At 37.0% G+C, this 24,868-nt stretch overlaps 1 protein-coding gene across 2 annotated transcripts in view; it reads left to right on the forward strand.

The window, feature by feature from the left end:
- Ncoa7 (nuclear receptor coactivator 7) overlaps window positions 1-24,868 on the forward strand; it is a 64,488-nt gene that overhangs the window by 15,974 nt on the left and 23,646 nt on the right. The window contains exons 2-8 of one of the 2 annotated variants that reach the window (XM_013026841.1): window positions 2,655-2,734; window positions 5,081-5,188; window positions 7,759-7,872; window positions 8,453-8,578; window positions 8,927-9,111; window positions 11,447-12,501; window positions 13,608-13,776. In XM_013026841.1, coding sequence (XP_012882295.1) covers window positions 2,696-2,734; window positions 5,081-5,188; window positions 7,759-7,872; window positions 8,453-8,578; window positions 8,927-9,111; window positions 11,447-12,501; window positions 13,608-13,776 — 1,796 coding nt within the window. In that variant the 5' untranslated portion in view covers window positions 2,655-2,695. The remainder of the gene's footprint in view (window positions 1-2,654; window positions 2,735-5,080; window positions 5,189-7,758; window positions 7,873-8,452; window positions 8,579-8,926; window positions 9,112-11,446; window positions 12,502-13,607; window positions 13,777-24,868) is intronic. The other variant, XM_013026842.1, reaches the window with a different exon arrangement.

Genomic DNA, 24,868 nt, shown 5'->3' on the forward strand with positions numbered 1-24,868 from the left:
ATAATCTTATAAATGCGTTAGAAACACATGCATGAAAGAAAAAACATTAAAATACATATCTAAGGGTTCATTTTCCTGACATCACATTATCTGACCAGGGCTTTTTTATGTGCTATAGAACCTATCTTGGAAAAGACATAAAGGATTTCAGCCATGGAATTACATAGCTGTCCATCTTTACAGCTCATTGCAATAAAGATTTAGGAAGCAGTATGACAGTTTACTTTGTTGTAGTGATACTGAGGTAATTAAGTTTGATCCTCAGAATCTGGCCATTGCTTTCTGTTTTCTCTGTTTAGCCAACTGCAAAACACAGTGCTCGTTTGTGGGTTTGACAGGTGCAGATGATTTGCCCAATGGGGTGTTATCTCAGTGAAAATTATTGCCCACAATCAAGTATGTCAGGCTCATTGATCTGTTTTGGGAAGTTTATTCAACCTTATATCCTGGGGCTCATGTTACAGCCCAAGAGCATAAAAGATGGGGACATCTTGGTCTTTACTTCAACAATGTAAAAATCTTAGACCATAGAGAGAAGGCTTTTAAGCAATATTTACATCCATGTTTTCTATTTTTCTAGCCTATTCATCTGTGCCATTGGAAATTAATTAATTTAATTTTGTACTTAGCTCGGTTAAGAAGAACTGTTGCTATCAACATCATCCTGAAAAATGAAACAACATGTTTTGTATTTGCTGGGTTTTTTTTTGGTACCTGGATATAATTAAACACTTACAAATTAGTAGCTTATAGTAGCACTTCCCATTGGCACCAGAGATAACTACATAGTTTATGGAAAAGTGTGGGCCAACAGCTGCCACAGATAAGAATAAAGAAACATGGCTTGGTATCTGACAATAGGAATCACCTATATAAAAAGGCTTTTCTGAGCATAGAACTTAAGATGGCCAACTATACACATAGAAAGTACCATGAGATACCAAAAGAAATGAACAGCCTTTAATTAAAGCCAACAAGAACTTTTGGAAGAAAGTGTCTGGGAATGTCAGCCTGGGGTATCCCATCTTCCATGTAAACAGTGAAAACAAATGCTGCGTTATCATGATCCTTGAAAGGAAGAGTGCTGTTCACATTTTATTGTTTACCTGTCAAGAACAAGGCTGTACAGTTTCTGTATCTATTATAAGATCTATACAATGTTCCAGTTGGAGTTTTTGAACATGGATTGTGTAGACTCTTATCTGGAGATCTAAAACTTATCATTAGGCCAATTCCTAACCTAATTTAGATGTGGCTCCCAATAGGTAGAGACACTCTCAATGAACTTTCAGGGTTTCTTTGGTTGTGTAAAAGTATCTGATCTGAACAGATGACTAGAATGTACTCTTCCTGCAGCTTCTTCATCATTTCTTCTTGATTTTTAAGTAATGTAAAGGCAATATTTAAAAGCCAGATGAATCCTTTCTGAAATGAACTACTTTCATGTTTCTTCTTATCTTTCATTTCCTCTCTTTCTGTGTCTCTCTATGTCTCAATTCCCCCCCCACCCCCTTTCCCTCTCTTTGTGCCCCTTGTCAGATCGTGGTATGTCTTCACTGGTTTAAGCTGAGCTCCTAGTTTCTTATTCATTAGCTTCCTTTTATTCTCACCCCTACACAGGTCCATTTCCCTCCCATTCCATAGTTTTGCTCTGAAAGTGATAGGCTTTTATTTTTGTGTCCTTAAAAAGGTTTGTCTTATTCATGTCAATTTTAGCTAGACAGAAATAATATTGTTTTGCACATCTCATTCTGTTTATCACGATTTACACTGATGTTGTGTTTCACAAGCTTGTTATTTCTAATTGTTTCCTGGAATCCCAAAGCAAAGCTACCATATTTTACTTATAGTCTATCTCTCCCTCATGGTGTAGAGGATATGGTGATGACATTGTACAAGACAATGACTTAAGTGTAAAATGAATACCATCCTCATGAGGATGTATAACTGTGAGTTAAACTGATCAAAGATACACAGGCTGTATAGATTTTCTCTTCTTGAATGACTGAATCATTTTGCATTCCTAGTAGCATTTCACACTATCAGCATTAAAATACCCAGCTTTCTGATTTTGTCAGATTACTAGGTGATTTTAATTTGCAATTTTCTGTTCATATTCAAGTTGGAGCACCTTTGTTTTACTTTTAATTCAATTTGATAGTCTTCTTGTTACTTAATTTTTTATCCATTCTAGCATATCTCCATGGTTTTCTTTCACCTCTCCTAATCTCTCCCCATTCTGGAGTTTAAACTCAGGGCAGGTGTTCTATCACTTGAGCCACATCTCCAACCCATTCATATGGTTTTTGATATCTAGATTAATATGTCGAGTTATATTTTTTCTAACAGGTTGAGCTAAACAAATTTAAATTATGCATCATTTATATAGTGATTATTCATATTTTCTGTAACTTCATTAATGCATGTTAACATTTAAACTATTATTTTAATAAGGACATGGTATCAACTCATTGTTTATACTATTGAATTACAGTTAACATTAATAATTTATTCTGGTAGTCATGCTTTAGTTATTACTCTGTTTTTGTCATTAGTCCATTTTTCTATTAATACTATTTTGTTCATTTGATATTAGACTTTATCTTCATTTGCTGAAAATGAAATTGTTCATTTACATAAAATTTATTCTTCAGATGACAATCAAAACAAAACACATGACAAAAAAGAGAAGAAGATGGTGGTTCAGAAGCCCCATGGTACCATGGAATATACTGTAAGTATAAACAAGATTTTATGAATGTTGTTAATACTATATCATGTAAGCAGAATGCTTCTCCTTGACTTAACTTTGACTGGTAGCTCTATTGTTCTTGTGTACCCATCAAATAATGAAGACTTTTAAGACCTGTTCTAAGCCATTTCTTTTCCCTTTATGTCTTCTCTCTGGGAAAACTTTCATTAACCAACAACTTCAAAGGATGGATAGGAGGATGATCTGGCACACAAACACACCACACTGATCACTAATAATGTGTAGTGTGTGGATTGTTCTGGCTGGCTAGACAGGTGTCCACTTCCCTTATCTGAAGCTGGGTTGAAGAAGATGATCTTTCTTCATAGAGAAGACATTTTCTTTCAAGGGTGTCCTAGTAACTCTGCTCCTCTGCTAGGGCTTCCAAATCAACTGATGACTATGACTTTATATGAAAGTAACTACTGATCTGGGCACTGTTGGCTCACACCTGTAATCCTAGCTACTCAGGAGGCTGAGATCTGAGGATTGTGGTTCAAAGTCAGCCCAGGCAGGAAAGTCTATGAGACTCTTATCTCCAGTAAACCACTAGAAAACTGAAGTGGCGCTGTGGCTCAAGTGGTAGAGCGCTGGCCTTGAGCTGAAGAGCGCAGGGACAGTGCCCAAGCCCAGAGTTCAAGCTCCACGACCAACAAAAAAAAAAAAAAAAGAAAGTGACTACTTTCTTCCTATACCTCTGACATCTTCTTGGGTATAGAGCTCCAGATTTTTAAATAAATACGAGTGCTGTATATATACATCCATTACAAGAACCACATACTGTGTGTTCTGTACTTACCTTTCTCATTATAACAAGGGCTCCTGGAATCCAGGATATCTTATTTATCCTAGACTTTGCATAAAGTGACTACTGAGTGATAGATCATAGTTTTATTGTTTAATTCTCTATGAAATAATGTTGATGAATAGTCCCTTTAACTTCTAAGAAGAAATGAAGTGCTGTTGTCATTTTGAGTCTGAGGATAGTGGGTTTATAATTCTATTCTAATATCTCTACCTTCAATCAGTCTACATTCTCCTTCATCTATCTCCTCAAATCTCTACATAGTCAAGGCCTAGATGCTGGAGCCAGTTCTGCATACAGGGTCAGCCAATAGTTTCAACGTAGGGCCAGAGATGGGAGCTCCTCGTGCTACTCTTCCCAGTGACTTCTATCCTACATTCCATCCTGTGAGACTCTAGATCATCCTGAAGATGGATGTGACTTGAGCCTTCTGTTGTTGTTTAGGTTTTTGTTTTTTTGTGTCTGTGTTTCCCCCCAGTCCTGGGGCTTGAACTCAGGGCCTGGGCACTGTCCCTGAGCTTCTTTTGCTCAAGGCTAGCTCTCTACCACTTGAGCTACTTCTGGCATTTTCTGTTTAGGTAGTACTGAGGACTAAAACCCAGGGCTTCATGCATGTTAAGCAAACACTCTACCACAAAGCCATATTCCCAACCCTGGGTTGAGCCTTTTTACTGTGAAGTTTCTTCTTACTTACCTCTCTTCCTGATTCTCTTCAAGTATAGAAGGAAGTGGAAGTATACACATGGAATATAATGTGGCCATAGACACTTAATATTTTGATGACAGAGAACATAATTTTTTAAATTATGGTACTGGGGCTTGAAGTCAGAGCCTCTCTTTCTTTCTCTCTCTTGGCTTTTATACTCAAAGCTAATGCTCTATCACTTAGTCAGACCTCCAGTTACAGCTTTTTGCTGGTTAATTGAAGATAAGAGTCCCACCGTTTCACCTCAGTCTTCAGATCTTCAGTCTTCTGAGTAGCAAGGATTACAGACATGAGCCACCAGGACCTAGATACAGAGAACAATGTTGGATAGCAAATATGAATTTCTTTCAGAAGGACTTGCCCTCTCCTGTATTTACTTGTTAATGACTTAAGTAGTATCTGTGTCTTGCACTTCTGAGCACAGGGAACACTGAAGAACAAGCCATTGGGCAGTATTGATTGTATAATGAAGTGAAGGAAAATGGAGAGAAAAATTGGAGAGAAAAATTGTAGCTCTGTTTCCCTGTGGGTGGAAAGGGTGTTATATCTGTTTCTATTTAGAATTGTTCCAAAGGGAAAATTAGACATCTACTAACAGACAGTAAAATTTGAAGATGAGGGAGCCCAGAAATGAATTGTATTTAAGACTTCTTTTATATGGTTTTATTAAGAACTAAAAGCTTATTCCCTCTTTTGCATAGTACATGTGATGTGGATGGAACTATTCATTCACTTGTATTGTGATAGATTAATATTTCCTGAAAAGAGGATATTTTTCTGCTTTATGTACTAAATCTTGTTTGTTTGATTGTTCTAGGCTGGAAGTCAGGACACACTAAACTCCATAGCACTGAAGTTTAACATCACTCCAAACAAATTAGTGGAATTGAATAAACTTTTCACACATACTATTGTTCCAGGCCAGGTAACTACTTTCCTGGTTAATATTACCTTAGACATTTTGCATTTATCTTTTGTTGTCATATAAAATGCCTGCTAATGCCTTACTATTAGCATTATAGTTTTAGAATCAGTGAGAATGTATGTTGATTCCATCTCTTATTTCCCTTAGAGCCAAGAATTGCAAAATCCTCTTAGTAGTTGTAAACTGTTGAGAGATTAATACTTCACAAATGATTAACACAGTTCATTATCACTACTATTAACTTAATTGAAGGTATTTCCTATAGCAGTAAGAACAATTCTGAAGTAATGTCATACTTCTTTTTATTTACGACACAGATATTCTTACAAAACTCAGTTTGGAATTGTAAGTTACAGTTTAGCCTACTCCTCTGAAGTGACTTACAGTCATTCATTGTATTTTAAATTAGGAAAAGAAAATGCCATCCTTGTCTCAATCAAAAACTAACTACCCCAGTTTTATTGTAAGTTTTTAGTACCAGATTTGTTCAGTGGAATGAAATTGACAAACAATACAATTAATACTTTGAGTAAAACGTTTGAGTAGCTTTTACATAATAAGGCACTTTAATATTTTTATTCTAAAATTTTATCCAGTCCGTAAATTTAAATGTCTTAGTCATTCAAATCACTTAACTGAAGACAAATATCCAGTCTCATCCGTAGAAGTGCATGGCTGCCTTGGTCATATTTAGGTTCCATTGATGATACTGTCTTGTGCATTTCTTTTAAGAATAGCATGTGAAGATAGCAGTGCCACAAATTGGCCACTTAGTGTTTATCATACTTAAGGTCTCATGAAAAGGAGAAATTAGTATACTTCATTACTTGATAGTTAGAGAGAAAAATCTTAAGTAAAACCTTTCAAAAATGTATACATTTTATTTCCATGAAATAGGTGTTAATGTCTTCATTGTTAGGCCTATTTATAATTTGGTATGGTGGACCCACAGCAGCGAGTCTGAGCAAGTATTTATTTAATCCAGCTAGAGATTATATTAGTAAAATACTTTGGGGGGTGATTATTATAGTATGGCAATAAACAAAATAGTTGATTCATACTGAACCAACAAGGCCAGTTGCTAACACATGAAAAGGACTATTTTGAAATGTTTACCATGCTGGTTATTGAAAAAACAAAACAAAGAAATCTCCACTAGAAATGGAAGCTCACTTGTCTTTTTGGATCTCAGTTTCCTAATATGAGAAGTTGGCCAACAAGTTCTCATGAATCCTTTTTAGTCTCTGTACTAAAAGAACTAATGGAGCTTATATACTGCTAATAATTGTTCTAGACCCAAATATACTGGATTTTTTCCTGTTATTTCTGGCAAAAACAAGGAATTGAAAAGAGTAAATAGGTTGAAGGGCTTTAAAACTTTAAACCTGTAGATAACTTTTTGTTTTCAAGGACTTTTAAATACTTCATTTTGGTACTTGGGTGGGTAAGTATCTTGCATCTCAATAGATTTTATAAATCAAAGCTATGGATTAGTTTGCTCTGGTCACAGAAAATTTGAGATTCTTTCTAGAGATTGCTTGATAATCTGCTTGAATGGGGTTTAAATAACTAAAGTTAAACTAGAGATTTAACTGGAAACTGGGGAGATACTAAAAAAAGCAGTATTGGTTTGAGATCAATTGTTTCATGAAAAACTCTGAATTCACTTTTATAATATTAAACATCATTTTAAGATAATATTTGATGTATGCCAAAGTATATTAGTCTAATTAAAAGAACATTGTAAGGCAATATCCTAATAGTATTTTGGAAACTAGTATATTTTTCAAAAGGAGACTTTATACAACTTGCAGGAGTAGTTTTATATAAACCAGACACAAGTGGAAGAGAAAGGATTATTATAGTTATTACTTTGTCTAGTTCATCATCCAAATACCTTACTAATTTGAGGCTGAAGGCCTGCTAGAAGTAGCAAACCTAGATTTGTTCCCTTTTTACCTGACACAGTTCTTACATTTAGAACCGTGCCTGCATCTTGCTCCTTTATTCCCATCTGTCGCGGGCTTATCATCTGCAGCATAATCTACAAGTCAAAAAATATGAAATCTGAAATGCCGTAACATCTGAAATAGTTTGATGCATTTGAAGCACTTCCATATTAGGAGTGCTCAGTGGGTAAAGTCTGTGTAAATATTCCAAACTCAAAAATTGTGAATCAGAAACATTCGTGGCCTCAAGGATTGCAGGCTACAGACCTTCAACCTTGTATTCATCCTCATTCCTGAAAGGCTCTTCTCTCCTGCCTATCTAGTTCTTATTGATTTAAAGCTTCACTTGGACCTTATTGCTTCACATAGCTTGCCAATAATATTCACTCTCCTATTCCCTCTTTTGTGATCTCCTTCACTATTTAGAGGTATGTTCAGTACCCTGTGCACTATTGTTGATATTGTTTACAAATGAGGGGCTTCATGCTGTATATGAATTCCATGAAGGCCAACTAGGTCTTCATCATGCAGCAAGCATGGTGGTGTGCGCAGGGTGACCTCTCTGAAAACAAGGTAGGGGCTTGTCTACTTGTCTGCTCAGTCCCTCTTTCCCATTCCCAGGTTCTTTTTGTGCCAGATGCCAACTTTCCTTCCAGTACCTTAAGGCTATCATCATCCAGTCCCGGTGCTACTGTCTCTCCTTCATCATCAGATGCAGAATACGATAAGCTGCCTGTATGTATGTTATTCACTTCATTCACTAAAGTTCATTTTCACTGAGAGATTGATTGCAAATTGAAGAATGCAGTGTTTTCCTGTACAAGATTACACACCTGAAATTCTGCCTTGAAGGGGCTAGTTAGGCAAGTTATCATTAGTTTAAAAAAATGTACCCTCTCTAAAACTTGCCTGTTTGTAGGTAAGTTTCTCAAAGGTAAAAATGCATGCTTTATACAAAAATATGAAGCTAATTTCCACTCATGTGGATAGATCATTTGTACTTCTTTTTATTGAGAATCTGAATCAGGGGCCTAACATGATTCTTTCATTTAGGTTATTTTTGAAGGCATTTAGTGAACTAGTTTCGTGGGTTCACACATAAATGCTTTTCTTAAAAGAAACTATTTTATTTAGATGCCTATTACTACATTTGTGCTAGTTTCAAAGGAAAAAGAAGATATGCCTTTTTAATGTTTAAGTTAAATAGCAATAGTGTACATACAGGGGAACTTGTGTGGCTTGTTTTATACATCCAAATTTGTTTTTAAAATGTGCTTTTATTTAGTTCTGGAATTTTTTTTTTTGCTTTCAAAAGGATGCTGACTTAGCAAGAAAGGCCTTAAAACCCATTGAAAGAGTATTATCATCTACTTCTGAAGAAGATGAGCCAGGAGTGGTTAAATTTCTAAAAATGAATTGTCGATACTTCACTGATGGAAAGGTATATGGCAATATTATTTGTTTCCCCCGATGAAATTCATGGAAAACTAAACAAGGTTATACATTACTAGATAGAAGGCTATGTTGGAGGCTTAGATTGAGAGAGAATTGAGATTCTAGGCCAGCCCAGAAATAAGACAAGTGGGTTTACTCTGTTTACCATCCAGAACCCAGCACCTAGCACTGCATTCTTTCAGCTTGTTCCGCTTTCATAGAAAGTGATTATCACATAGGATACCATGATTCACAAAGCCATGGAAGTAGCAATATGAATTAATTAATGCCTTTGTGGTCGTAGCAGAAAGTTTTTATGCCTGGAGTAATTCTGTCCAATCTGTTTCTTCTGCAGGGTGTGGTTGGAGGTGTCATGATTGTCACTCCTAACAACATCATGTTTGATCCTCACAAGTCTGATCCCCTGGTTATTGAAAATGGGTGTGAGGAGTATGGCCTCATCTGCCCCATGGAAGAGGTTGTTTCCATTGCCCTCTACAATGACATCTCCCACATGAAGATCAAAGATGCCTTGCCATCGTAAGAGCTATTCCTTTTCTTTTGTTTTTAATGAGAAACAAGGAGCTGTTGAGAGAATTAAGTTAGATTTAAAACTGAGGACATTTGTAGGAGCCAAGGGATTCTTGGGGATATGGATTTCAAGGCAGAAATTTTGTGTAGTAAAGTTAAAAATAAAAAAAAAAACAATGAGCAGTAGAAATGATAGCATCAATGATTTAAAAAAATCTGAACGGGAAAGAAAGTTATGGGAGAAATGAATTACAGCGCATAGAAATTTTGAGAGATAGTGTGCATAAAATCCCGGTTCTCACCTTTAGGTTTTGTATTTTTTTATGCATGGAATATTTTGTGACTCTAGCTGCCACAATCAGTAGGAACAGAGCAACTGAAGAGAGTATTGATCATCATTAGGTACTTTGCTAAGTGTAAAAAAACATTAGTAAACATTGCACCAGCTGACATTACTCTGTACTTTGCCCTAGCAGTGCCTGGCAGCTGCAATGCAGAAAAAGCAGTTGGTTAAATGAGTCCCAGTTAGGGAACTGGCAACGTGGATTAGGTAGCTGAACAAAAAGGGAGAGGTAGACAAGTTAACCGATAAGGCTAATAACAACTAACTGTGAAGAATGCATTCTTTGTAGGGTCAGGCTCCATCATGGAGGAAGCAGTGAGAAAGGGGCTCTCAGGTGCTTGTGGAAGACAGCTTTGCTTATTAATGAAGGCTATGAAGCAGAACTCTGAAAGCCTCGAATATACCAAATTACATTTTAATTCCAATATGGAGATTTTGCTCCATGGGATTAAGTTATTTGACTCTAGAGCCAAAGCATCTTTTCAATCTCTGGGATGTGCAGGGTCAGGCAGAACATTTTCTTTTTTCTTTTTTTTTTTGTCGGTCATGGGGCTTGAACTCTGGGCCTGGGTACTGTCCCTCAGCTCTTCAGCTCAAGGTGAGCAGTCTACCGCCACTTCCAGTTTTCTGACTGGTTTATTGGAGATAAGAGTCTCACCAACTTTCCTGCCCGTGCTGGCTTTGAACTGTGATCCTCAGATCTCAGCCTCCTGAGTAGCTAGGATTACAGGTATGAGCCACCGGGGCCCGGTGAGGCAGAACATTTTGATATGAAACACCTTTGGAGAAATACTTAGTCACAATGATATTTTGGAATATGGCTCAGTGAGTATTTGTTGAACAACAATGAGTGATAATTTTAAAGAAGCACTTTAAGGCCCGTATGAGAGTCTATCAATTGCATAGATTTTTACTTAATATTGGAAAAATCTTAGATATTCTATGCACATGAAAATAACTTTAGGGAACTGACATGAGAAACTGCCTGATGCTTCATTGTTTTGCCTGATCATTTATTTTATAGTCAGAATAATAACATAGTTCTTGAAAATAATCTGATCTGAATAGAAAATAAAATGGTTTATGAAATTGATTTGTTATATTTCAAAGGTGATCTTATATCTCTCTGAACCAACCAACGGTAAATGAAAATGCAGGGTTACTCCTGATACTTCCAATCATGGTTTAAAACACGTATGTTCTTGACAATTTATTTTGACCATTTTATTTGGAGCTTGGAAAGGTGTGTTTATTGCAACACATAATTCACATCTGTGTTACTAAGGAAAAATGATGGATTGTCTCCTAGTAAGAAAGTGATAAATCAATTGTCAAAGTAAAGTAGTATGGTTATAAAATTTTTTAAAGTTTAAAAAATTTAAACTCATTATTATAGGTAAGAGCTTTTTAAGATTTAAGATTTTTCCCTAAAAATTTCCTTAAAAGCTAATTCTCCCATCTCTGTTGGGAATAGTGGGCTTTTTATCCTAACTGCAAGCATCCAGTTGTAAGCCAGAAAACAAAAAATATAGCTAGAAGTAAGTCATTTGTAGACAACAAATAAGTAGTTATGAAGTCTTTAAGAATTAATCTGGTTGGCGTATACAATAATTTATAAAAAAGCAGAGTTTTGAATACCTAATGAACTGATATATTTCCTCTCCTTTATCCTTTCCTTCATAAAAATCAGAAACATTATTGTCTCATATTGAAAAGTCTTCTGGGTAACATCTGCATGTTCATATATCATGTCCAGATCTCCACTCATGTGCTTCTAGTAGAATATGCAGTTCACCTGGTTTGTTCATTTGCCATTTCCTTTAATTGATTTATGTTTCATCTTTAATTCAACCTTTAGATATCATTTTTTATTCTTAAGTCATTATAACATAACTTTAAGTTGTTGTGTATTTTTGTTTTGTTTTGCTTTTGCCTTTCCTCCATCTTGTTTTTTATTTTATTTTAACATTCCATGTGCACCCACCGTTTTTGCCCCAACAGTGACCTACCTCAGGATCTTTGTCCTCTGTACAGGCCTGGAGAATGGGAAGACCTAGCTTCAGAAAAAGATATCAACCCATTCAGTAAGTTCAAATCCATCAACAGGGAAAAACGACAGCAGAATGGAGAGAAAACCATTGCTTCAGATTCCAGATCTGCAGGCTCTTTGGAGGAGTCCACAGAACACTCCCACACAAAGCCCTCAAGCAGCCCTCTCTCAGGGAAATTAAAGAAACGGGAACCCTCTAGGGAGACCAGGAGTGGATCTCCCCTAGTGACTCAGCTCAGTAAGCCACCTTCAGACACACATACCGCATTTGATTCTGCACCCAAAGAAAACTCCCTTTTGGGGGAAGATGATGACTTTGTAGACTTGGAAGAGCTTTCTTCCCAAACTGAGAGTGGAATGGGCAAAAGAAGCACTTCAAAGAAACTCCTTGCAGTTGACCCAGAAAAGCAGAAGAAGTCTGAACCAGCACAAGTAATCAATTCGGCTGTAGAACCACAGTTACAGTCATCCCTGGACTTTTCAGGAACAGAGAGTGATGCTGAATTGAAGGGGACCTTAGACATAGAAACCTGTGAGAAGCAAGACATAATGCCAGAAGTGGACAAGCAGTCTGGATCCCCAGAAAGCCAGGTAGAAAAACCACTGAACATACATGAAGATCTAGATAAAGTTAAGCTCATTGAATATTACCTAAACAAGAGTAGAGAAGGGTCTCAGTTACCCGAAAATGTTCAAAAGGCAGAATTAAGTGATGGCAACAGTGTGGAACCAGTGGGAATAGACATCACCCTGAGCAGTTCTCTTCTCCAGGCAGGAGATTCGCCAACTGAGGGCAATAAAAAAACAGAAAAGGCCTGCCTGAAAGAAAGAGAACCCCTGCCACTCAGATTGGACAAGGACACAGAAGACAATGTGATCAAAGATAAAGAGTCTCTAGATCCGCTTTTGGAATCTGCTCTGGATAAAAGTTGCCAAGGTGCCCAAATGGATAATAAATCTGAGATTCAGTTGTGGCTGTTAAAGAGAATTCAGGTTCCCATTGAAGGTAAGATGTCCTTTAATATTTTTAGATTCACGCTTCTAGAACTTGCACATGTAATAATAAAAGTAGTATAATTATTTGAGAACAATGTTTTCTCACTCAATAGGATACAAATTTATAGAATGTATCTATTCTGGAACTTTTATTGTGATTATAAAATACAGAATAATAAAATACAGAATTGAGTTATAAAACTCAGAACTTGAATTATAAAATACAGCTATTTCAGAAGTTATTTCTCCTCCTCCTCCTCCTCCTCCTCCTTTTCTCTCTCTTCTTCTTTTGGTGGACCTAGGGTTTGAACTCAGGACCTTATGCTTGTTAGATAGAAGTTCTTCCACTTGAGCCATACCTTTAGTCCTGACTTTTTTTTAATCTTTCAAGTAATTTTTTTCCTAGTTTATTTTTACCTACTAGAGTATGAGCTCATGCTTATTAGCAAATACTCTACTACAAGTCCCCACACCTAGCCTTTTTTATTGCTTTATTTATTTTTTTAGATAGGAACTTTAGTTTTTGTGATTTCATCTGTGTCTCCAAGTAGCTGTGTTTACAAATGTTTACTACTGTGTCTAGTTTGTTGGTTGAGGCATGTAGTTCTGTTGGTTTTTTGCCTGAGTTGACCTTAAACTGATTTTTCCCATCTTTGCTTCCCAAGCAACTAGGCTTGTAGGCATGAGCCACCCTAACAGGCTTTTTTTTTGTGTATTACTAAGTTAAAAGAAATATCAATTGCTTTTGAAAATTTTCAGTTCTAAACTAAATTTGATTATGGTGTTTGGGGGTCCTGGTTGCTGTTCTTTTAATATGTACTTGTGAATTGTCTGATTTCCACCTTATTGCTGTTGCATTGATTTTTCTGCTTATTTCTAGTATGTAGTATCTTGTGTGTTACATGAGATATAGACCAATTGGAAATAACCAAATCTTTTTTTTTCTACTGTGCTAAAGAAGGTCTAAAAAAGTTATTAGTAATGTAGCCAAAGGATGTTGCTCCGTAGTTTTGAACTTTCTATCCCTGGGAAAGGCTAGCTTTTACTCTTTGTGAGTTGAAATTTCCAATGTCACTCATGCTGTTGTTACTGAGGAAGAATGTTCATATGCTTCAGATATACTTCCCTCAAAAGAAGAAAAGAGCAAGACCCCACCCATGTTTTTGTGCATCAAAGTTGGGAAACCAATGAGGAAATCCTTTGCTACCCCAACTGCCACCATGGCCCAGCAATATGGTAAACGAAGAAAGCAGCCAGAGTACTGGTTTGCTGTTCCTCGAGAGAGGTGAGTGTCGGCGAAAAGAGAATATCTGGGGCTGGGAAGGTGGCTCAGTGGTAGAGCACTTGCCTTGCATGCCTGAGGCCCTGGGTTCAGTTCCTCAGCACCACATAAGCAAAAAAAAGAGCCAGAAGTGGTGCTGTGGCTCAAGTGGTAGAGCGCTAGCCTTGAACTGAAGAGCTGAGGGACAGCGCCCAGACCCAGAGTTCAGGCCCACAACCGGACCCAAAAAAACAAAAAACAAAAAAAAGAATAAGACTACTGGCCAGGCACCATTGGCTTATGCCTGTAATCCTAGCTACTCAGGAGGCTGAGATTGAGGAATACGGTTCAAATCCAGCCTGGGAGAGAACGTCCATGAGACTCTTCTCTCCAATTAACGACCAGAAAACCAGAAGTGGCCCAGTGGCTCAAGTGGTAGAGTAGTAGCCTTGCGCTGAAGAGCTGAGGGACAGTGCCCAGGCCCAGAGTTCAAGCCCCATGAACCGACCAAAAAAAAAGAAAAAAGAAAACTAGGAAGAAATTGAGCTGCAGATTTAAGACATTGGTATGTTTGTGTTGCTAGGACAGAATACCACAGACTAGGTATTTATACAAAAAGAAGCTTTGTTTCTCATGTTTCTAAGAAGCTGGAAACCCCAATATGAAGGTCCCCACCCAGTTTGAAGGGTCTCTTAGCTGCATTGCCCCAAGACAAGAAAACAACAGAGGGGCTGGGAAGGTGGCTCAGTGGTAGAGTGCTTGCCTTGCATGCCTGAGGCCCTGGGTTCAATTCCTCAGCACCACATAAGTAGAAAATGCCAGAAGTGGCACTGTGGCTCAAGTGGTAGAGTGCTAGCCTTGAGCTGTAAAGCTGAGGGACAGTGCCCAAGTCCAGAGTTCAAGCCCAGGACTGGTAAAAAAAGAAAAAAAATTTAAAAAGAGAATATCTGCTGCCTAGATGAATTAAAGTTGCATTTGGATATTAGTTACCTTAAAATATTTAATTTTAATCTTAAACACAAACATTTTGGGTGGATATTGGATTACTTTGTGATGTAGCAAATAAAAAATTCACAGTACAGTCTTCTGAACCATTCTTTTGTTGCCCAACTGCTTTTTAAATGAAAGATTTAGATATTTTCAGATGCCAGTAATAGGAGGTACTCTTCTGTTGAGAATAAAGGAACATTGTGGAGCCATTCCAAAGCGATATAAGTGCAGAACAGACTACAGAGGCATGATTGATTGTAATTTTTAAAGTGCTTATAATAATAGGAAACTAAAGTCTCTTTGACCTTATGCGTAGCATCTGTGACTCAGCAGGGTGAAAAATGTGGCATATAAGGCTGGGAATGTGGCCTAGTGGCAGAGTGCTTGCCTAGCATGTATGATACCCTGGGTTTGATTCCTCAGTACCACATACACAGAAACAGCAAAAAATGGTGCTGTGGCTCAAGTGGTAGAGTGCTAGCCTTGATCAAAAGAAGTTCAGGGTTAGTACCCAGGCCCTGAATTCAAGTCCTAGGACTGGCAAAAAAAATGTAAAAATGTGGCATGTTACACCCTGGGGAGGTTGGGGGCTTATATACTTTTAGAGAGAATTATATTGATTTTAGCTTTTTATTTTATTTTATTTTTTTATTGTGAAAATACCATATAGAGAGGTTACAATTACATGGACAAGATAATGAGTACATTTCTTATCAAGCATTGTAGCCTCCTAGCTTATTTTTTATTGTAATAATTGTACATACTAATGAGGTACAGTGTAATATTTCTGTACATGAAAACAATGTGCAATGATCAATTCAGAGTGATTGATATATCAGCTCAACTATTTGTCATTTCCCTATGTTGAGAGCATTCAAAATCCTTTCTACGCATTTTGAAATGTACAGTTATTGTTTTTATTTAACCTATTATACTATAGAACACAGGACTTACTTCTTCTATCTGGATGTAATGATAGACATGTTAACAAACCTCTCACTAGCTAAACTCACTTCCCAGCCTTTTACTCTTTTCTTCTATGACATTTACTCAATTTTCTTTTCTTTTTACAATTTTATTCTTTTCTTTTTACAATTTTATTCTTTTCTTCTATGAGATCAACCTTTTTAACTTCCACATATGAATGAGAATATACAATGTATATGTATATAACATATTCTATATATGTGTATACAGAATATACAATGAACATATAATATATACAATAATTGATTTTCTGTCTCCCTCCCTTATTATAACATCCTCTGGGATTAGTTGTGGTTGGAAGTGACAAGATTCCTTTCCTTTTATGGCTGAGTAATATTACATTGTGTGTATATACCACATTATCTTTACCCATGTATCTTTTATTGAGAACGGGAACTCATCTAACACCTTGGCTATTATGAGTAATGCTGTAATAAACAAGGAGTACAAACGAAGAGATTGGTAAGTTTTGATTGACCGAAGAAAATACTTTTTTGATTATGCAACAGCTTTGGATAGTCCTGCATGGAGAGAATACCTGTACCATAAAAATATCTTAGGGACAAGCACTAGTGGCCCAGGAAGCAGAGATCTAAGGATCATAGTTTGAAGCTATCTTAAGCAGGGAAGTTCCTGAGATTCTTATCTCCAATTAACTGCCAAAAAAGCCAGATGTGGAGCTGTGACTCAGCAGTGGAATGCTTAGCTTTGAACAATGAACAAGAAATGCTCAGGGACAAAGCCCAGGACCTGAGTTCAAGCCCTATGACACACACACCACACACACACACACACACACACACACACACACACACACACACACACAGAGGATAATAATTAGGAAATATTCTTTTAGAAAAAATAACTAGGAAATACCTTTCTGAGAAAATAATTCATTTTCCTTTTGAATATATAGTAGAATTAAAAATACTTTTACAAAGGACTCAGAATTAATTTTGACTATGAAACCCACTAATTTTTCCTTTTCTTCACAAGTCATCTGTTTTCATTTCCAGGAGCAAACTCACTATCAAGTTTTCCCATATGAATTCTCTCAAAGCTAGGTTAAATTCTAAGCCAAGGGCATACCCCTCTGGTGATACTACCCAGAATGATAACTCTCAGGAATTATCATGGCTTGTTTTAATTATGGTTTAATAAGGAAATAATTGAATTTATTAATGGTAATGGATTTCCTTCTCTTAGATACCTACCTACATCAATCTGGACAGAAAACATGATTTGTTTTTCATTTATGTGATGCTCCCCTTTACCTGTACCTGCAGTCCCCACACTAACTCATGGAAATTTTAATCTCATAATAAGGAAGAGAGATGTGTATCTTTTGTTATTTTTAAAAAATATTTCAAGAGAAGCAATATAAATTTCTGAAGTCCTGTTAAGATTGGAATACTATAACTGGAATTGTACAACTAGACAATACCTTAGATTTAGGTTTATAGGTAAGAAAAACAGCACTGAAAACTTATAGCCACATTGTGGTTGGGTGACTTTCATCCTCCATGATAAAAAATGGCTTGTTGTATGTATTCCCTTTTCCTTAGAAAATGGATTGTTTATAATAGTAGCAAATGGTGGATTTGTTTTTCAATGTATTGTCTTTAATTGGACTGGGTGTTCAAAAGATTCTGTAGAATAATTGTTAGCAATCCTACACATGTAAATTGTTTTACTGTCATTGTCTAACCCAGATGAAATCTTATTGCTGAACTAGGACTTATCTTTGACCTCTTACATAAGAAGTCGTTTTTTAGTGCTTTTTAAAGTAGGTCATTTGTTGAATTCTATTATATGGTATTTTATAGTGTTCTTAACATTTTTGTCTTTGAGACATAGTTTTCATTCTTGACTAGTTATTAATTAACCAAATTGTTGGAGGCAATACATTTTGCTCTGTTAATGATGATAGATTGTGTGTGTGTGTGTGTGTGTGTGTGTAGAGATGTTATGAAACTTTGGGTATAATTGTTTCCTTTTGTATTTCCATGTCACCTTTCCTTACAGTAACCCACATGTTAGCTTGAGAGGGGATAGATGGAGCAATCCTGTAGTTAATTCACACCAAGACTTCCAAGTGCATAGAATAGATTTAAATTCATTTTTTTGTCTGTCATGGGGGTTGACCTCTGGGCCTGATTAAATTCAATTTTTTATTCCAGTTTGTGAAATTCTTCAGAACTGAAGGCTCAAGAGAAGTCTTTAAGGGGAAAATAAGATGTGGCCTGTAATTCTTTTCTTATACTAATGATGTTTTCTGGATTCCTTTGCTATAGCACACAAAACTCTCCTACTTGCTCTACTATGGACTGAATCCATGGATCTGTAGGAGTTTCAGCTGAAGGGTGAAAGCCCCCTGGTGTAAAATACCTTCCTATTAGCCATACAGAAGTGACAGATGCTCTTTGAGGTACATTTAATACATCAAAGCTCCTTGTCACAAGAAAAATTGTACCTTGATGTTGACAGAACTTAATATATGTTTTGCTCTTCCTCTCTACTTTTTTGAAAAACATGTTTGTGTTCTCCTTCTTTAGTATTATTCTGAGGAAATTTAACTCAACCACATCCTCTCTTTCCTTTACAATGTGTGCCATGGCTTACTTGACTCTGTGATTGAATGGATAGTTTACAAGTAAGAAAAATGGAGAGGGTGGAGGGCAGGGGAAGTCTATGCTGATCTCTTTTGTTTGTCATGCTGTTTGTTTCCTCCAGCAATTCTTATTAAGTTTCAGATTCTATAAATTGGAAATATGAAGTAATTAAAAACTGTTTAAATGCATTATAAATCCAGATAAGCTCGCAATTTCTTCTTGAGCAACTGCACATCACTACTTGAAGCATACTCAGGTTCACTCAAGATTAAGTGCTTATCAGTCTAAATCCTCCTGGCTTTATTGTAGCATCTGCTAGAAGAAGTATGATAGAAGGATACTTGAGAGAGTTACAGAGTTTCCAGAATTCAGCTTACAGAGTTCTGTCATTTCCTCCTCTCATTCTTAAGGCTAATTTAACCATGACAACAATGTATAATTCCACTCTATTTTAACACTCTAGTACAGATGGGAAACCAATTGTCTGAAATGTTTGGGATCAGGAGTGTTTCAGATTTCAGGGCTTTTTGGATTTTGAAATAGTTTGTCTAGACTTTACAAGATGAATATACTTAATCCAAGAATCTGAAATGTGAAATGCAATACTTGAAATCCAAAACTTTTAAAGTCCTGACATGACATTCAAAAAGTATCACATTTCAAAAATTTCAGATTAGCAGTGTTTAACCAGTGTAGGATTTCTCAACTTTGGTACTGTGGACATTTCTGATTGCATGTTCTTTGTTGTTGGGAGTGAGATGTCCAATACCTGTGGCTTCTACCCAGTAGCCACCAATAGCTCCTCCAGTTGTGACAAGGAAAAGTGTCTGTAGAATTTGCCAAGTGTCATTTGGTAGACATGATCACTTCATACTGACAGGTAGTGGTTCAGTGTTGGACTTGAGCCTCTATGCCATACTGAACACGGCTTCCAGCCACAGTGCAATGTAATCTTTTTGAGTTTTTTGGTTTTTGTTTTTATTTTTTTTGATGCTGAGGTCTAAACCCAGGGCTAATGTCCTGTACCTCTGAGCTACACGCCCTCCTGTCCCCCAGCCATACTGTAATCTTATTCTGATGTTTCGAAGGTGAGAATGTTGCTGGTAAAAAAAAAATCCAAAGGGATTCGTCATTCTCTCCTTATGCTCTTCTTCCCCCTCTTTCTTCCCCTTCCTCTTTCTCCTCTTCTACTTCTTCCTCCTCCTCTTTCTCTTCCACCTAGTGAAACTACTAAATGTTATATGTTAGTTATTTATATCAATCTTTATTTATATATTTCTTTATATTATTTATTTATCATATAAATGTTTTCAGTTCTACTTTTTAAAAAAATATATCAAAGGTTTTAGGGTAGTATTACTTGATCTTTGTTCCTTTCATGGTCACTAGATGTTTGTTTCATATATTGAAGTTCTAGGAATCCATCACCCTCCAGATGCACCTTATTATATAGCCATTCTAGAATAACTTAGGTAACTAGCCTTGAAAAATATCTTCAGTCATTTATTGACTGTACAACCAGACTTGCACTTATGAAAAAGAACTTCCTTTGTAATAAGCAAGCTCTTCACCAGGGTAGCTATGCTTTCTAGCAGAGGAGCAAGGTTAGCACTTTGGAGCATAGCTTGAGACTCATTTGCACTGGAGGCTACCAAATCTCTGCTAATGAATGCTATACGCAGTCTTTGGGAGCAGGTATACAGAAACAGGAACGTCAGTAATCCACCTTATATGTGGCTTTTGCCTTCCGTCTTCTGTGATCACAGCTACCTGTTGTTAGCCACTGTGTGAAAACATCCTGTAGTTCATATGGTACTTAGAGGACAGAGTCAGAAGAAGGGAGGAAGGAATGAAGGGAAGGAAGGAGGGAAAGGAAAAGAGAACATTTATGTAACCTTCACTATAGTATATTGATCATTCTATTAATGCTATCTTACATTTTAGACATCCACTAAGGATCTTACAGAGATGGGGGAATTTTTCTCCTGCAAACCAGGCTAAGAAATATGTGCAGGGGAGGCATGGAGTTAGGTCAACTTTAGAGCTTGGGCTAGGAACAGCTCTCATCAGCTCTCATCAATCTCTGTACCTGGATGGAAATATGAACCCGATGTTTGTAAATCTTGTTGCACCATCTTTCTGTCTCTTTTCAAAAGAAGCTGAAATGTGGATTATGTGTGTCAGATCTCCCGAGCCAATGAACATAGTCTAAGTCTAGGTTCTAGAATGCAACCTGAGGGCTCCATCATTGATTTAATATAAACTTTGAGGTTTTTCTTATTTTTGAGGGACTTCTTTTTATATAAATACACTTTTGTTTTAAGTAGTCTCAAAGACCTTTGCTTCCATTTTGGCAAAGCAGAAGAATATAGTGTATTTTCCCCAGATTTGTTGAATCAAGCATTAAAAATTGTCTATCTTTCAGATGTGCAGCATGCGGATTTCACCTTTGTGTACCTTGTAAATATATACTTCAGTCAAGCTGCTAATATGTCTACTCCATCACATATTAAGCTTGGTTTTTTCTCTTTCCTCTGACTCTTTCCTTTGTATGTATAGGCAGAACATTTACCAAATTGCAAGTATTGTAATATTCCTTTATCTATATTTTTACGTTCCAACATTTGTTAACTGTGGTCAACTGTGATTCTTAGCTATTAAATGGAAAAACTCCAGAAATAAACCATTCATAAATTTTAAATTGCATGTAGTTCTGAGTAGTGAAAGGAAATCTGCTGCCCCCTGCTTCTCCTGGCTGGAACACGAGTCATTCTTTTTCCTAGCATATTTGTGTATGTTCTACCTTCCACCTCCTGATTACTTAATTGTTGTCTGAGTTATCAGACTGACTGTTACAGTGTCTCGGTTCCTGCATTCCAGTAACCCTTACATGGTAGCCTGTGTTATATTGAAACACCCATGCCATTCATCTCACTGTGTCTCATGACCTAGACTTTGTATCGTTTCACATCATAAGAAGAAGAAGCCTCAGTAGAGCATAATAAGGCATTTTGAAACAGAAAGGGGGAGCACATTCATGTAATTTTCATTATAATACACTGGTATAAAATATAATATTTACTAGTTATTATTGTCAATTGCTTACTGAGCCTAACATAAATTAGGTCTTAGGTCATATGCCTCATGTATGTGGAGAACATTACTGTGTTTAATGCAGTGTTGTTGACTACAGTCACATGGTTTTACAGTGGATACAAAGAAGTATAAATAAAGTTTTCCTTTGATAGACTGTACCTTTTAAAAAAATGAAGAAAATACCAGACCACTACTAACCTCTGCTCTAAATTGGAGCTGTAGAATATTCAGACTAAAATGGACCTTACAGAACAAGGAAAATTATCATTGTCTGTTAAGGACTTCTGATTGGGCCATGGTAGTATTTTTCCAGCAACAAACTCTGTGGTGAGGAATGCTTTATCTTACTGGGATCCTGGTGTTCTGTGTAGAATGGAGCCTCTGGAAGATTTAGACTAAAGTGCATTTGAATAATTTATAATCGACAGTACAGTGAACAGCTCATTTATGAGCACATGTACCTCAGCTTTCTAAGCTACAGTTTTTTCTTCCTTTCTTCTTCCCTGCCCTGTAAATTCTCTTTTAGTACCCATTTTCCAATCCTTTTCCTGTTTGTCTTTGCCATAATATACTCCAAAGATGTTTTAGTATGATAGCTACTAAATTATTTACCACTTCCTTCTTATAATTATTTGTGTGTGTTTGGTGCTGTGGATTGAACTCTGGACCTATGCGTGCTGTGCACTTGCTTAAGCACTGAGTTATACCTACAGCCCCTCTCACTTCTGACTTTTAAGTTGAGTAGTTTATGAATTATATTTTGCTGCTTGTAGCCCCAGTTTCTTTCCCCAGCATTCAAATGGCCTTTAGTAGGAGAGCAGTGACTGAACTGCCTGTGAGTTACTTTGGTCAGGTTTATTGGCTTATGTGGCATCAGAAGAAAGGATCTAGGCACAAGAAATATCTAAAAGCACAATCAACTTCACACTTAAAATTCTTGACACCAATAAGGGAACTAGGTTTTCTTACTTCATGTTAGAAGCTGAGAGAGTTTGAGGAACTTCTCAAACCATGCATCTAGAGCCAGTTTCAGAACTAATGTCTTTGACCTAGAATCATGTTCTTAAAAAAATCATTTACCTCTGTGTTTTGGGTTTTGTTTGTTTTCTTTTGTTTTCATAGTAGGAGAACTATGCAGTGGTGAATGCCTATATAATCAAAACTACTTGAGTGGCTGAGGTAGAGGAAACACTGGGCCCAGGGATTTGAGACTACTTTTTGCCCTCATTCCATCCCTCCCTCTTTATGGTATCATAAAGAGGGAGGGATGGAATGAGGGCAAAAAGTGGACATGGAGAAAGCCATCTAACAATAAAGTAAATCTCATCATAAATAGTTGTCACTCTTGTTCAAGAAAATAGATTGTCATCATACCTAAAGTGCATGTTCCTTAGGTATGAATGGTAGAGTGAAACTTGGTTCCAAAGATCAGCTCCTCGATGGCCCATCAGGTTTTCTATCCTTTACTATACTGCCTTGTCAGAGACAGGGTACTATGAACTAATAAAACTAGGACAAATGGCCTGACCACAAAGGAAATGCCAAAGTGTATTAGTTAAGACTATGAACTGACCTGTTGCTGATTGTGGGTCTGTATTTGGTGTTCTTTTGTAACCTAGGGTCAGCTGATCTGTGCAGTGTATCAGTATCTTCATCCATTAAATAGGAATGATAATTTGGGATTATAATGAAAATAAATGACTTTATCCATACACTAAATCCATACACTAAATGCCATTTCCCCTTCCCATTGTAATGGACTTCCTCCTCCTTCCACATGTAGTTTGACCAAGGCTATAAAAATCTTTCCCATAACCCAGCCTTAGACTTGTCTCTGCAAGGCTTACCTTTCTCATCACTCTTACTGAGGCAGTAGGTGAGGGCAGAGACGGAATGGCTGCTGAACCAATATGGTGGAGCATGTGGCTGGAACAAGGGGTACAAAGCAAAACAAAGCTCTCAGTTGGTTCTGCAGAGTCCCCCCTATGGGGGGACTTTAGAAGGGTTTTATGCAGTTTGGTGAAGTGATCAGATGTATATTTTATAAGATCATTTCCACCACTCTGTAATTTTTCTTGGCCTCTTTGGCTACTTCCTCCTTAAAGATTAGCCTTTCCTAGAACCAAGTACTTGACCTAGATTTCTGCTAACACATTATAGCACCCATTGTTCAGGACCATTTAGAAGTCTGGGTGGTGGTAATTACTGAAATTGTTCAGTTCTGGCTCTGCCAGAGACATTGGACAGTGCTGAGGCAGCTGATTCATCTGAGACTACAAAGTGAATCACTAAGGGAATTTTTTCAAGCCATTAACTGGCTTTTCATGGTCAAGATTGATGGTAGAGATACTGTTGATTTGAATAATTGGTGACTAGAGAAAATCAGTTTTACTAAAATGTTGAAGGAAAAAACAAGATTTTAAAAACTGCCTCCTCCAGACAGTATCTGAGCCAGGTTTTATTTAACAAAGGGCATATACTAAAGGTTAATAAAATCAGAACAGAATAATTCAGGAATGAAAAGGAGTTAGAAAATATGCTAGCCCAAATGTTATCCTCTGAAGAAAAAGTTAAGAATAGAAGGGACTTTAGAAAGAAACAAAACTCTAGAAACTTAACGATGGGGACATATAAGCAGATTTATATATCAAGATGATGATGACAAAAAGAGGGAAAGGATGGAAGAGCCAGGTAAGAATAATGAAAAATTGCCAAGGAATAGGATTATCCACAGTACAGAAAGAAGGGTGAAGCTAGGTAAGAGAGGAGGGTGTTCTGTAGAATTAGAGGAGCTACTAATGACTGGGAATACACAGAGACTTTTCCACCAGAGTTAAGTGTCTTGGCTTTGTGGTGGATTCATAGAAGTGGATAAACACCCAACAAAATCACCCCAAAAGAGGAGGTAGAAAAATGACCCTGTCTGTTTTCATTGAAGTGTTTTGGGAAGGGCAGTCATAGAGCAATCCAAGCCATAGGCTGCCTGTGGGGTACCAGCAAGGGTGAGAAAAGATGGGCCTGAAAGTTCTTAAGCCTGCAGGGGTCAAATGGTTGGAGAAAGCAAGAGAGGTCAAGACAGGAGCACAACAGATCTAGTCAGAAGGAAGAAATAGGCAAGATATGCCAAAAGGCAGAAGGGGGAATTTCAAAAGCTGAAGGTTTTTTTATTCAGGTCTTTCTCCAGAACCTGATGTTTTTAGAAAGCTGGAAACTACCAACTAGGACAATCCCTTTAGCCAAAGAACCGAAACAATCCTTTCAAGAATTTGGCAAAGTAAACTTAAGGGCAGTTATAGGCTCTTCCTCCCCAGTTAAATAGTACAATAGTATAAACAAGGGTAGAGAATTGAGCCAGAGTAGAGTTGGAAAGAGAGACACTTATTCCTTCCATTTGGTTCCCAAGGGACCTTTGACTTTAAGAAACTACAATC

Source organism: Dipodomys ordii, unplaced genomic scaffold (genome assembly GCF_000151885.1).
Source record: "Dipodomys ordii isolate 6190 unplaced genomic scaffold, Dord_2.0 Scaffold97, whole genome shotgun sequence".
NCBI lineage: Eukaryota > Metazoa > Chordata > Mammalia > Rodentia > Heteromyidae > Dipodomys > Dipodomys ordii.